The sequence below is a fragment of the Molothrus aeneus genome, chromosome 15 (assembly GCF_037042795.1).
Source record: "Molothrus aeneus isolate 106 chromosome 15, BPBGC_Maene_1.0, whole genome shotgun sequence".
In the NCBI taxonomy this organism is placed as follows: Eukaryota; Metazoa; Chordata; class Aves; order Passeriformes; family Icteridae; genus Molothrus; species Molothrus aeneus.
In genome coordinates this window covers 16,119,505-16,131,751 of record NC_089660.1, presented here as the reverse complement: position 1 = coordinate 16,131,751, position 12,247 = coordinate 16,119,505, and the positions used below count along the sequence as shown (strand labels likewise).

The 12,247-nt window shown below is 49.7% G+C and overlaps 1 protein-coding gene across 1 annotated transcript; it reads right to left on the bottom strand.

Moving 5' to 3' along the window:
* Positions 1-6: 6 nt before the first annotated feature.
* On the bottom strand, positions 7-9,233 carry LOC136563211 (protocadherin alpha-6-like). The gene is made up of 2 exons (XM_066560451.1): positions 4,357-9,233; positions 7-72 (listed from the first exon to the last, which is right to left on the bottom strand). The coding sequence occupies exons 1-2, from the start codon at positions 6,853-6,855 to the stop codon at positions 7-9; spliced, it is 2,565 nt and encodes an 854-aa protein (XP_066416548.1). The 5' UTR covers positions 6,856-9,233.
* Between the last annotated feature and the right edge of the window lie 3,014 nt (positions 9,234-12,247).

The following is a 12,247-nucleotide window of genomic DNA, read 5'->3' as shown; positions in this document are numbered from 1 at the left end:
AAGCTCTCAAGGGAGTCTCTCATCTACAGAATCAAACCCATCAGAGTCCACCATGACAATCCTCCAAAAACACTGCAAAAAAAAAAAAAAAAGCATGATGATACCACATTCCTCATTTAACTCGATGGAGAGCAATTCTGCCTGACTAATTTTTCACCTGCAGAGCTATTACAAAATTCACCACGGAATTGTCACTGAAAGCATCCTCTGCATGCCCAGCACATCGACTCCTAGAAAAGCATTGAGGTCACTTCTCCGTCTGTCTTTCCTTCCCTCTACTGACCCTGTACTAGGAAGCAGCAGAATCAAGTGAGAGCACATAATGTGCTCCAGACCTACAGGAATTTCAATTCAGGCAATATTTTGTTGATCCAATGTGAAGATACCACAGCTGAACAGGTGATGCCTTGAGAGGCTACCTAGAACAGAGGCTGGACAGTGCTAAAGGAATAAAGTAGGAATTTATTAAAAGGCCTTCAAAGGATGCACCTTGGGCAGTACAGGAGCCCGACTGAGGATACTCCCAAGATGGGTGACGGGTCACAAGTTTTCACTTCTATAAGTTTTGGTCCATTTAAATATTGGGGTTGATTGTCCAATTACAGCTCCAGGTTAAGCAGTTCCATCCTCCCACATTGCTCTCATGAATTCACTGCTGGTTGCACTTGGGCCGGAACTTGCAACATTGTCCTTGGCTCTGGGGCTGGAAAAAGATTGTTTTGTCTGATTGAACTGTGAGGAGAACTTCCTAACACTTTATATAAAGTTCAGAGTTATAGACCAATGCAGTATCTGATCAATAAGAAAAATGCCATAGAGAATCTGGAAAACTTGGAAAGATAAAATTAAGGCATCATAGGAACCAAAGTACACCTGTCTCACACACAGCCTCTTCTGGTGGGAGTAACTCACCTGTAGCATCACTGGGTGCTTCTTCAGAAAAAGAAACTCCAGGAGCAGGAGTACTTGTTTTAATGGACAGTGTCCCTTAGTGCCAGCTGGAAGACCACGACCAGGGAAATGACTGATGCCATGTCCCAAGAAAGGCTGGCAGAATGACACAAATTTCAAAAAGTCTTCTCTTTTACCAAGAAAATTCCATATCCAACTCAAGTGATTCAAGGCATGGATGGCAAGTTACTTCATAAGCTGTAATATCACAGGGAACAACAGAAAACAAGAATACAGAGAACTGCTGGAGGGCCTGAGAGGATCCCAGAAGAGCAGCACTATGTGGTGGGCATTTTCTCAAGGATTTCTATTGGCATCCTCTATCACGAGGCTGAGGAAATGAGATCTCCACAGCTAACCAGGCATTCTCCACAATGCTGCAGGTCGTGTTCTACTCAGCATCTACCTTTCCCTGGGGCAACACTCCTCCCCACTCAAATTCACCCTCCCCATCACACAGGCCCAGGCCTAATTTTGTGCCACACGCAGGATCACTGCCAAAATATCAAACATTACTCAACCCCAGCAACATGCCCTGCCTGTAAATCCCACTCTGCATGTGATCCAGGCCCTTGTACTTCCTCATCTTCCTTCATGGTCACCACAAAAGATGTACACAATGTCTAAAATCTCTTCCCAGCTACATGATCTTCACCGTGAATGCTTTGCTCCCATTCAGTAATCTCAGTTGGAATTGCCACAGAGCTGCAAGTTAGAGTTCATAAAAATTCTGTGATTAGAGCTGTTACAGCTCTGATCCCAGTCCACACAGATTTATTTCTTCAAGAGAACACAGCAAGTACCAAAGCACAAGAGCACTCACAGGGTCAACCAAATGGGACAGCTTGCACAGGATGAACTGGGCAAATCATGCAGGTTTTGGGGTGTTCTTGCAGATATGAGAATGATCCACATGTGACATCAGGACACACCATCTCTACTGAGGCCACTTGTGCAGTGCACAAGTAAAGAAAGTTGAGCACATCAAGATTACAGCCACATGTAATAATAAAATAAATCCGTGTAAATCCCACCTGAGGAGGAGCAAGGAATCATCATGGCAAAATCTACAGCTGTAGAGACTATTACACAAGGATAGCAACTTGAAGCATTCCCCTCCCACAACACCTTGAAACCTTGAACCTGAAAAACTTGTTTCATCAGACAACATTCAGCACTCTCCATCTCACCAGCTCTTACTGTCACTGGCTGGGGTCTCTGTACAAATCACGAACAGGACGGGGCTGCTGGGGAACGCATCTCGAGCTGTTTGATTTTCCAGCATCACTCTCATTCCATGGTTATGACAATGGGAAGATGCCATCAGCTCACATTCCAGGCAGCAGACAAAGAACTTAATGTTACAACTTACTTTAAAAGTTTTTTGCCCAATCCCACAAAGCAAAAGCGCACTGACAGTAGCTACATCCAACCACTATAAGCACATGTCCCTTCAGTTAAACAATGCTTGCTTATTTCAAATACAAGACCTGCTTGTAAGCCTTAAAACACAATGCACAGAGCTCCATTATTCAGTTTAGAACTTTCTAATATCTTACTAGATAAACTTTTCTGTAGCTTAGAGAGTTATTCTAGACAAGCGTTAATACACAGACCATTGTTTTGTTTGTCCTTACTTTTCTACTTCTTATATAATTTTTCTGCTGACAAATCTCATGGCTACTGCTTAGCTATAATCACAGTTCTGTTGTCTCTGAGGCCTGCCTTTTGCATTTTTCCCAAAATCCTCTGATTTTAAGGATTCCCACACTTACCAACACATGGCCTACACCAGGCAGGCAGCAGCAGCAGAGACAGTCCCTGGTGGAGAGACTCCTCACTGCCAGGGACACTGGGGGCATTTCAGTATCACACTCTCATCTCTTTACCAGGAGGGCCTCCCACTCCAGACCCTTAGGAAGCAGGAAAACATCCTCAACAAAAACACTCTGTTCTCATCCTGTCACCCTTTCCTGTACAAATCCTTCACTCACCCACTCTGAGACGTGTTCTGAAGACAAATATATAACCTCATGATATTTTCTAATATGATCCATGGTCTTCCCAAGAAGCTTCATTTTCCCCACACAAGTCTTTCTGCTGCTCATGGTCACCCTTCCCATCAGAAAAGGGCCAGGCCCTACACTATACAACAGACCACAGTTTCCTTTCCTACCACGAGGTTCAACATGACAATGGCTTATCCTTCCCAGCAATGACACACTGTAAAAATCCATGGACAGTACCATCAACACAGTGTATAGGAGATGCTCTGCTGCTGACACCTCATGCTTTGTAATGCTTCTCTATGGGAATACTATTATCAAAGGTGATGTTGGAACCTCTAAACAGGAATAGCACAAAAGGAGCAAAGGAGCTCCAAGGAGCAAAGGAGCAAAACTGTGACAAGGACACTAATAGATGATACTGCCTGTCTTGGAGAATCTTACTTGAGAATTAATGGGGAAAGGTGATCCTTGGATTTTGCGGGCTATTTGTTTATCTGTTCATTACAGAAATGAAGATTTCCACAGTTAAAGTCCTTTTAAGTTTGGTCATAGATGTAACAATTGATGCAAATTTTGAGAGAACATCAAAAAAGGACAGTATACTTCACACTACCTCGCTGGTCAGAAATGCAAATCCTCAGGAACTGGGCAGCAGGAAAACAACAGATGAATTTCCCTTTTGAAACACATACCTTGGATCACGCTTTATACTAAGCAGAACAGCATGATACTTGCCAAACAAACATAGAAAGATCATAGGAAATCTTTGCCACAACTACCCTATTTTCTAAATGAGTCTCATAGTAGAATGGTAATAGAGAACTTTTGTCCTTGAATATCCACTATGCACCTTGCATCATACCTTCACATGACCATAATTAAAGACGAGGAGGGCAGTTTTCAATAAAAAAGACAAATGAAAACCAGCACGGTTATCAGTCAGCAAAGGCAAGGAGCTGGTACACCATAACTGCGAGTCTGTCACCAACACGGCCTGGCTGTCTTGAACTCTTTCACCCAAACTGGCTGGAAATGCTACAGATGAGAAATAGAACCCCCTTGCTGCCTGCAAATCTCACACCACTGCGCACCTCTTGTCACACAGAAAAGTAATTTAATTCTACAGCAGAACAACTCACATTTTGGGGACCAAACCTCACCTGCCTACAGTAACTGCTCGCAGATGCTGATTTATTTATATTCTGTATCCCCCTAGAAAGAGCTGGGGGCCCAAGCAAGGTCACGGTGACAGATGCAAACGTGTCATTGTCATTCTTAAAGATCAGATAGGTAACCAGGATCAGAAAGCCGTGGGAAATGACCCAGCTGAAAGCAGCATCAAGTAAGAGAGCGTATAAAAAGGAGCAGAGAAGGGAATGAAGGAAGGAAAACTGACCGTGTCGAGGAGAGCGGAGGGCTCCGGCTGCGTGTCCTTGGCTGCAGGGCCGGGCGGCGGCGGAGGGAAGTTGGGGCTGAAAACCATGAGGTCGCTCTTGGCAGCGCCGTCCGCCACGCACAGGCTGCGGCTGTGGCGCTGCGAGTAGGACCAGCTGCCCACTTCGCTGGCGCACACGAGCGTCGTGGGCCCGGGCCCCGAGAGCACGGCCGCCCGCGGCGCCCAGCGCGACGCCCCGTACAGCACCACGGCCAGCAGGAAGAGGCTGGACACGGCGCAGATGGCCACCACCAGCCACACGTTGGTGGCCGCGCTCGCCGCGCCGGGCCCCAGCTCCGCGCCCGCCGCCGAGCGCGACACCGCGGACGACGACGACGCCGCCGAGGATCCCGCGGCCAGCGCCGCCTCGGCGGCCTCGAGCAGCGACACGCTGAGCGTGGCCGTGGCCGAGCGCGCCGGCTCGCCGTGGTCGCGCACGACGATCAGCAGCCTCTGGCGAGGCCCGTCCGCCTCGTCCAGCGCCCGCGCCGTGCTCACCTCGCCGCTGTAGAGCCCCACGCGGAACGGGCCCTTGCCCCCTTGCGGCTCGCACAGCTCGTAGCGCAGCCACGCGTTGTAGCCCGAGTCGGCGTCCACGGCGCGGATCTTGGCCACCACCTGCCCCGCCGGCGCCCCCCACGCCGCCCACGCCCACAGCGTGCCCGACTCCGAGCCCGCCCCCGCCAGCGCCGCCGCCGCCGCCTCCGCTGCCGAGCCCGCGGCCGGCAGCAGCGCCGGCGCGTTGTCGTTCTCGTCCAGCACGAACAGCTGCACCGTGGCGTTGCCGCTCAGCGCCGGCTCCCCCGCGTCCACCGCGCGCACCTCGAACTGCAGCACCTGCAGCTCCTCGTAGTCCAAGGGCTGCAGCGCCCACAGGCGCCCGCTCTCCGCGTCCACCGACACGTAGCTCGACGCCGGACGCCACCCCATGCCACCCGACGACGACGACGACCCCGCCGCCCCGCCCACGCCCACGCCCAGGCCGCCGTCCCACACCGAGTAGCTGACGCGCCCGTTGGCCGCCTCGTCCGGGTCCCGCGCCCACAGCCGCGCCAGCTCCGCGCCCGCCGCGTTGTTCTCCCGCGCCAGCACCGTGTACACGGCCTGCGCGAACAAGGGCGCGTTGTCGTTCACGTCCAACACCGGCACCCGCAGCCCGCGCCTGGCGCGCAGCGCCGGCGCCCCGCCGTCCTCCGCACGCACCTCCACCTCGTACTCCGACACCCGCTCCCGGTCCAGCGCCTCGCGCAGCACCAGCGAGTACGAGCCCAAGAACGTCGCCTCCAGACCGAACGGCGACGCCGGCCACACCCAGCACCGCACGCGACCGTTCTCCCCCGAGTCCCGGTCCGACACGCTCAGCAGGGCCACCACCGTCCCCACCGACGCGTCCTCCGCCACCGGCACCGACAGCGACGTCACCCACACCTCCGGCGCGTTGTCGTTCACGTCCAGCACCTCCAGCACCACCTTGCAGTGACCCGACAGCGGAGGGTTTCCCTGATCTGTAGCATCCACTTGCAGGCGGTAGAGACTAACATCCTCAAAGTCTAATCTACTCCTGAGACGAATCTCTCCACTTTTTCTGTCGATACCGAAAACGCCTTTTCCATCCTGAGGAAACTGATTCTCGAGAGAATACGAGATATTACTGTTTGAACCTTCATCTAAATCCGTGGCATTTAGTTTAATGACTAAGGTGCCCTGTTCTGCATTTTCCGGCAGTTGCACTTTATACACAGACTGGTTGAACTGGGGTGCGTTGTCGTTTGCATCCAGCACGGAGATCACCAGCTCCATGGTCCCCGTCAGAGACGGCCGGCCCCCGTCAGTCGCCGTCAGCACCAACCGGTGCACGGGAATCGTCTCGCGGTCCAGAGATTTCCTGAGCACCAGGAATAAGGACTCACCGTCCTCCTCCATTTTCTGTAAATCCAGAGAGAAATGCTCGCTGGGGCTGAGTGTGTAGGTGAGCTGCGCGTTCGCTCCGATATCCGCATCCGACGCGCTCTCCAGCGGGAAACGAGACCCCGGCAGAGACGATTCCGCGATGCTGAGGTTTTTTCGGGCGGCGGGGAAGACGGGGGCATTGTCGTTGATGTCGGTGACCTCCAGCTGCACATGGAAGACGCGCAGCGGCCGCTCCAGCAGCACCTCCAGGCGCAGCGCGCACGGCGCGCTCTTGCCGCACAGCTCCTCCCGGTCGAGCCGCGAGCTCACCAGCAGCGCGCCGCTCGCCCCGCTCACCTCCACGCTCGCCCGCCGGCCCTGCGCCACCAGCCGCAGCCGCCGCGCCTCCGCCTCGCCCGCCTCCAGGCCCAGGTCCTGCGCCAGACGGCCCACCACCGTGCCGGCCTTGGCTTCCTCCGGCACCGAGTAGCGCACCTGCCCGCCCGACAGCGCCCAGGCCGCCTGCAGCACCAGCAGCCGCACCAGCGCCGCACAACAACGCTCGCCCATCCTTCCTGCCGCTCTGCCCGCCGCCAACGCCGCTCTGCCCGCCGGCCCCGGCCCGGGCCCCGCACGGCTCCCCGCCGCCGCCCGGACGCGCCGCCTCTGCTGCCCGGCCCAAGCCGCCCCCCCGCGCTCACAGCCGGGCTCTCCGCCGCACCGGGCCGGAGCCGCCCACACCGAGCCGTTCCTGAGCCTGCAGCGACACCGTGCGCTGCTCCGCCGCCTCACACGCTCCGTGACAGCGCCTGTGCACCCGCTCCGTTAAGGTAATCTCTCTTCCGGGTCCTTTTTCTCTCCCTCTCTCTGTGTCTTTCTGTCCCTTGTTTTTTCTTTTTTCAACGTGCTTCATCATATTCCCTTTCTTCCTTATTCCACTTTTTTCATCTCTCCTTTTTACTTTCAGTTCTGTATTCTTAATCTTCTCTTTTAGTTTCTGTTTTTTAAATTTTTCTTTTCTTTTTTATCTCTTTCTTTTTTGCCCCTCCATCTTTTTTTCTTCCTTCTTTTTCGCTTCTTTCTTCTCTTCTTTCTCTACTTTTTTCTTGCCCTGCCCGCCCATTTTATACTTCCCTTTATCATTTATTTCTAGCCATCTCTTTTAAAACTCTGCTGCCAAGTTGCCGGTGACCTCGCATGCTGTGATCGAGCCAATCACTGTAGGAGCCATGAGCTCTAATTACAGGACATCATCTCCTTCGCACGGGACTGAAGCCAATGGGGAGAGCACAGGAGACCCCTCAGCGTTAGAAGAGAACGGTCGGTGTAGCCTTGTAATCTCTTTGACAAACCCCCTCTTGATTTCTCCTCTTTATTATCTTCTTCTTTTCATTTTCCTCTCCCACCTAGTCCCACCTTTGTGTGTACACAGATAACACTGCTGTATGTTAGCAAACTTATTTAATGTTTCACCTTTCCTTTTTGCTTTTCTCGCCATTGCTTTCTCATTCTTTCATTGTTTTGTTTTCTTTTCTTCTTTTCCTTGTCCTTCTCTCACTGTCTCTTCTTTCTTCTTTGCCTATTCCCTTTCTCTTCTAATACAGTATTTTCTACATGACTACATCATTCTCAACTTGGAGTGCAGATATACAGTTGCACAAAACCTCTTATTCCCTCATCACTCCTCATCGAGGTGTGCACAGGGTTCCTCAGTACCGAGGATACAGAGGTCCTCGACTGCAGAGAGCATGTAGAGAAAATGTTGGTGCATGCTTATCATCTCCTCTGTCATCCCTTCTTGCCTTATTTCTCTCTTTCTTCCTTGCTTGACTCTTTACGTGCAGAGGTTCCTTTTCCTTCCTCTTCCTTCCTTATTCCTTTACTTACCTTTATTTTCTTTCTCTTCCTTTTCCTTTCATGCTTCACACTGTCCTCTTTGATTTCCCTTCTGTGCCCATACTTTTCCTCCTTTACCAAATTGTTTTCTAAACAAAATGATTTCTAAATGTCTACATCATCCTCTTCATGCATCAGAGACCTGCCCTTTGATGTGAGTGCTCATGGGAACCTTGCATGCCTCCTCATGAGGAACAACTGTCCTGTTCTCCTCCAGAAAAAGTCAAGTAAATCGATTGTCCCTACTACACCTCCTCTCCCCTTCCCTCCCCATCAGGAACAAACCCACACTCCTCAGACCCCAGTCCCCTTCTGCACCAGCAAATAACACAGCAAGGCAATGACATGACAAAGAACAGCTGCACTACACCAGAAAAAGCATGCACCTCCCTTGGAATCAGGAGACCAATCCCCAGATACTTTGACATCAGTGCACACAGGCTCCAATATGCACAAACAATTCATGAAATCCTGTCACTTCAGAACTCAAATGTATCACAGCCCAGCACACCATTCTGATACGAACATTGAAAAGACACAGTGCAACTACAGTTCCTACGAATTCTTCACGTATTTCAATGAAGAGCTGCTCTTCCTTCCTCATTTTCCACCTGGCTGATGAATGCCAGACTCTCACCTCTCCTCTCAGGCAGATAAGCTCTGCCAGAAAAACACAGCAAGAACTCGGTGGCATTAGCCCCCAAGGAATACCTCTCACTCAGTACCATGATCCACCCAGAAATACCTATGAAACTAAACCCACAGCATTTCCCTGAGAACAAGCTCTCCACTCCCAACACATCTCTTTTGAGAAATTCATTAGAGGCCCCCCTCCATCTCTGCTTGCTGCCAGCTGCTCAAACCATGATGGAAGAAGCAAAAAAGACATGAGACCAGACAGTAGGACTTTGTTGGTCCAATCTAGGAATTACAGAATATTTCAAGTTGGAAGGAAGCCACAAGGAGTGTTGAGTCCAACTCCCACTCTAGGCACATTCAGTCAATCCAAGATGAAGATGCCACAGCTAAATAGGCATAAGGGTACAGCTGTCTCTCAGACTCATCTTCTTCAGCACTAAGTGAATTACATCTAGCATCACTGCTTGCTTCATCAGAAAAGAAATATTTTCAGAGCAGGAAACTGATTCTAACACTAACAGAGATTATTGGCAACCATGGATAGAAAATAATTAAGTGCATTCTAGAAAAGCCTTGAGATCATTGGGCAAAGCACAGTGCTCCCATGTGCATTTCTATCATGGGGGAGAGGCACCATAAAGCTCAGGCAGGAAATTGTCCCAAAGTCAGCCTCAGCTCAGGAGTATGGAAAAGTCATCCTACACACTGAGAGAAAAGTACCAGAATGTTTGTAAACCTGACAGGTGCCAAAGCTCAGTATCTCATATTATCTGGTATTACCAAAACATTGCTGACATGAGAGACAGAAAAACAAGACTGTGAGGGTTTGGTAAGAAGGGAGAAGAAAGCCAAATAATCCAATTCCGCTCTACTGAAACATATGAAGGGAACAAAAGAGCACAAGGATATACAGAACTTTAGGGGAGCTGGAGAAATCCCAGGTATTAGGAATGTCTGTGGAGCCTCTTCTTGATATTTTCTGCTAGAATCTTCTGTCTCACACCCTGGGAAATGGCAACTCCACCTAAGCACACATTCTCCAGTCCTTCACCAAAGTTACAGACTGTGTTCTACAGATCAGCTCCCTCAGGCAAGACCCTTCCCTGCTAAAGGTCACCCTCATCACAACACATGCCCAGGCCATTCCTGGGGTCACTTGCAGAATCTCTTTCACAATACCACAAAACCCCCTGTAAGAATGTCCTTTGCATATCCTCACCATCCCTTACAATTGGCACAAAGAACACATGCAGGGATATGAAGCCCCCAGATCTGTCCAGCAGATTCTTCTCATCTGCATATACTTCATGGTTTATGCCTTTTCAGCAATCTCTGGGGAAACACCACAGAACATAAGAAGTGACTTCTGAAGAACTTGATAACATAAAGGAACGTCAGTTCTCATCCCAGTGCACATGGATTTTGCACTTTGAGAGAATGAGAGCAAATGCCAAAGTGTACCTTATACGATCAGCTGGATGGGAGAATTTGTACCATGGAGAACCAAGGCTGGGTTACTGGGAAGAGTTTTGTGTGTACGTCAGACATAGAATGAGCCACCTGTGACCACAGGGCATGTAACTTCTACCAAGGATAAATCTTCAAGTCCATGAGTATTGAAGAAGTTGAATGTACAAAAATGACATCCACATTATCGTGGGCCCTTAATAATTAGCCTGAAGAGGACCAAGGAACCATCATGGAAAGATCTGTGGCTGTGGAAGCCACTATAGATGCCCACCAATATACAAGAAATGGAGGATGAAATGCTGCTACCCTCCTAGAAAGGTCCAAAACAAAAATCAAAAATTCTATTGGGAATTAACCAGCAGCCTGCATGGCACACCCTCTTTCCCAATGCCTTGTCTGCCTCAGGCAGGCAGCAGCACAAGGGACTGTCTCTGGTGGGAAATATTCATAACCTCAAAGGACACGATGGGCAGTAAACTCCCATGGGATTAACTCAATACCCAGAAGGCCTTCAACTCCATACCCTTAGGAACCCAAGAATGCATCTTGGGAAGGGAACCTGTGCCCATCCTGCCTCGTCATTTTCTCCAGGCATCCTCCATTCCCTCTTCTGGGATGCGTTCTCAAGACAAGAACATCACCTCTCATTCTTGTCTTCTTATGACATGGCCCATGGTCTTCCCAAGGATTTCCAGTTCCCACAGACTGGGAGGTCACACTTCATAGTATGACATGGTCAGGGCCTACTCAGTGCCACTGCCACATTCACCTCAGCTCCTGTGGCTTCCCCAGTCTCAGATGGACACATTACCCACTCTGGAGAGTACTGTTTATAGAGGGGATGTCAGGACAGCTCTGAAGGCAATGGCCATTGACAGCCTGCTCTGAAAGACCACCCCAAATGCTGAAAAATACGTGAGTGCCAACAATGATACCTACTGCACATGAAAATGTGGTGGTGGGTGAATTGAATTTTTGCTGTTGCGGGGATTTTTTTTTTAATGGAGTTTCCAAAGATTTTTTAAGGGTGTGGCTGTTGATGCAAATATTAACATGGAAACAGGACAGTGTATGGTCATGCCACCTCACAGGACAATCCAGCTGCAATTCACTTCAGAAAGGCAAGACAAACAAAAGAAAACATACACTTTAGGTCAACTTCTCTGCCTGCACACTTTCTACTGGTAACTATAATAAAAATATACTTTGAGAAAGATCATAGGAAAAGTGTTTAGGAACTTCTCTGCTTTCACAATGACTCTGGTGAGCCAAGCAAATGGAAGAAATTACACCATGAGGAGAGAGAACACTGAAGTCACAACTGTCATCTTACATCACCTCTCCTATGGAGGAGAGTCAAAGAAGAGTAGAGAGTTCTTCATAAAAAGCCACATTAAATCCCAGCATGATCAGCAGTCAGTAACAGCACAGTAAATAGTACCCAGAGGACTGTCTCATTACATGGTCCATGGTCTTCCCAAGAGCTTTCAATTCCACCAGACAAATCTCAGTTCTCAAGGTCAACCTTGATATCAGGAAATGGCCACGGCCTGCACAATGCCACAGCCACATTCACCCCTGCAACCTGTCACTGCCTCCTTTGCCTCCACAGGACTCACTGCAGCAATTGCCAGAAAGGAGAGCACCATGAAAAACTTAGAGATGGTATCACAGAGACCATGCCCAACACTCTACTCTTTCTAAAGGTGATGTCAGAATAACTCCAAATGGCAATGGCACTGATTTCATGTTGTGATAGAATAACTCAATCATTGACAACCGCTCCAATGTAAAGGATTATATTGTTTCTATAGGAAAATTCATGTTTCAGGTTTTGTTATTAGGGATTTTGGTGCTTGCTTGGTCGGTTGAGTTTATTCTTTGTTGGCAACTTTCCAGGGCTTTTGAAAGGATGTGGCTCCTGATACAAATATTCCAAGAATATCATAACAAGCCA

Coding starts and splice junctions, on each gene's coding strand:
- LOC136563211 (XM_066560451.1), bottom strand. CDS start 6,855: ATGGGCGAGCGTTGTTGTGCGGCGCTGGTGCGGCTGCTGGTGCTGCAG. Junction 73..4,356: donor CCTCCGCTCTCCTCGACACG/GTCAGTTTTCCT, acceptor TTTTTTTTGCAG/TGTTTTTGGAGGATTGTCAT.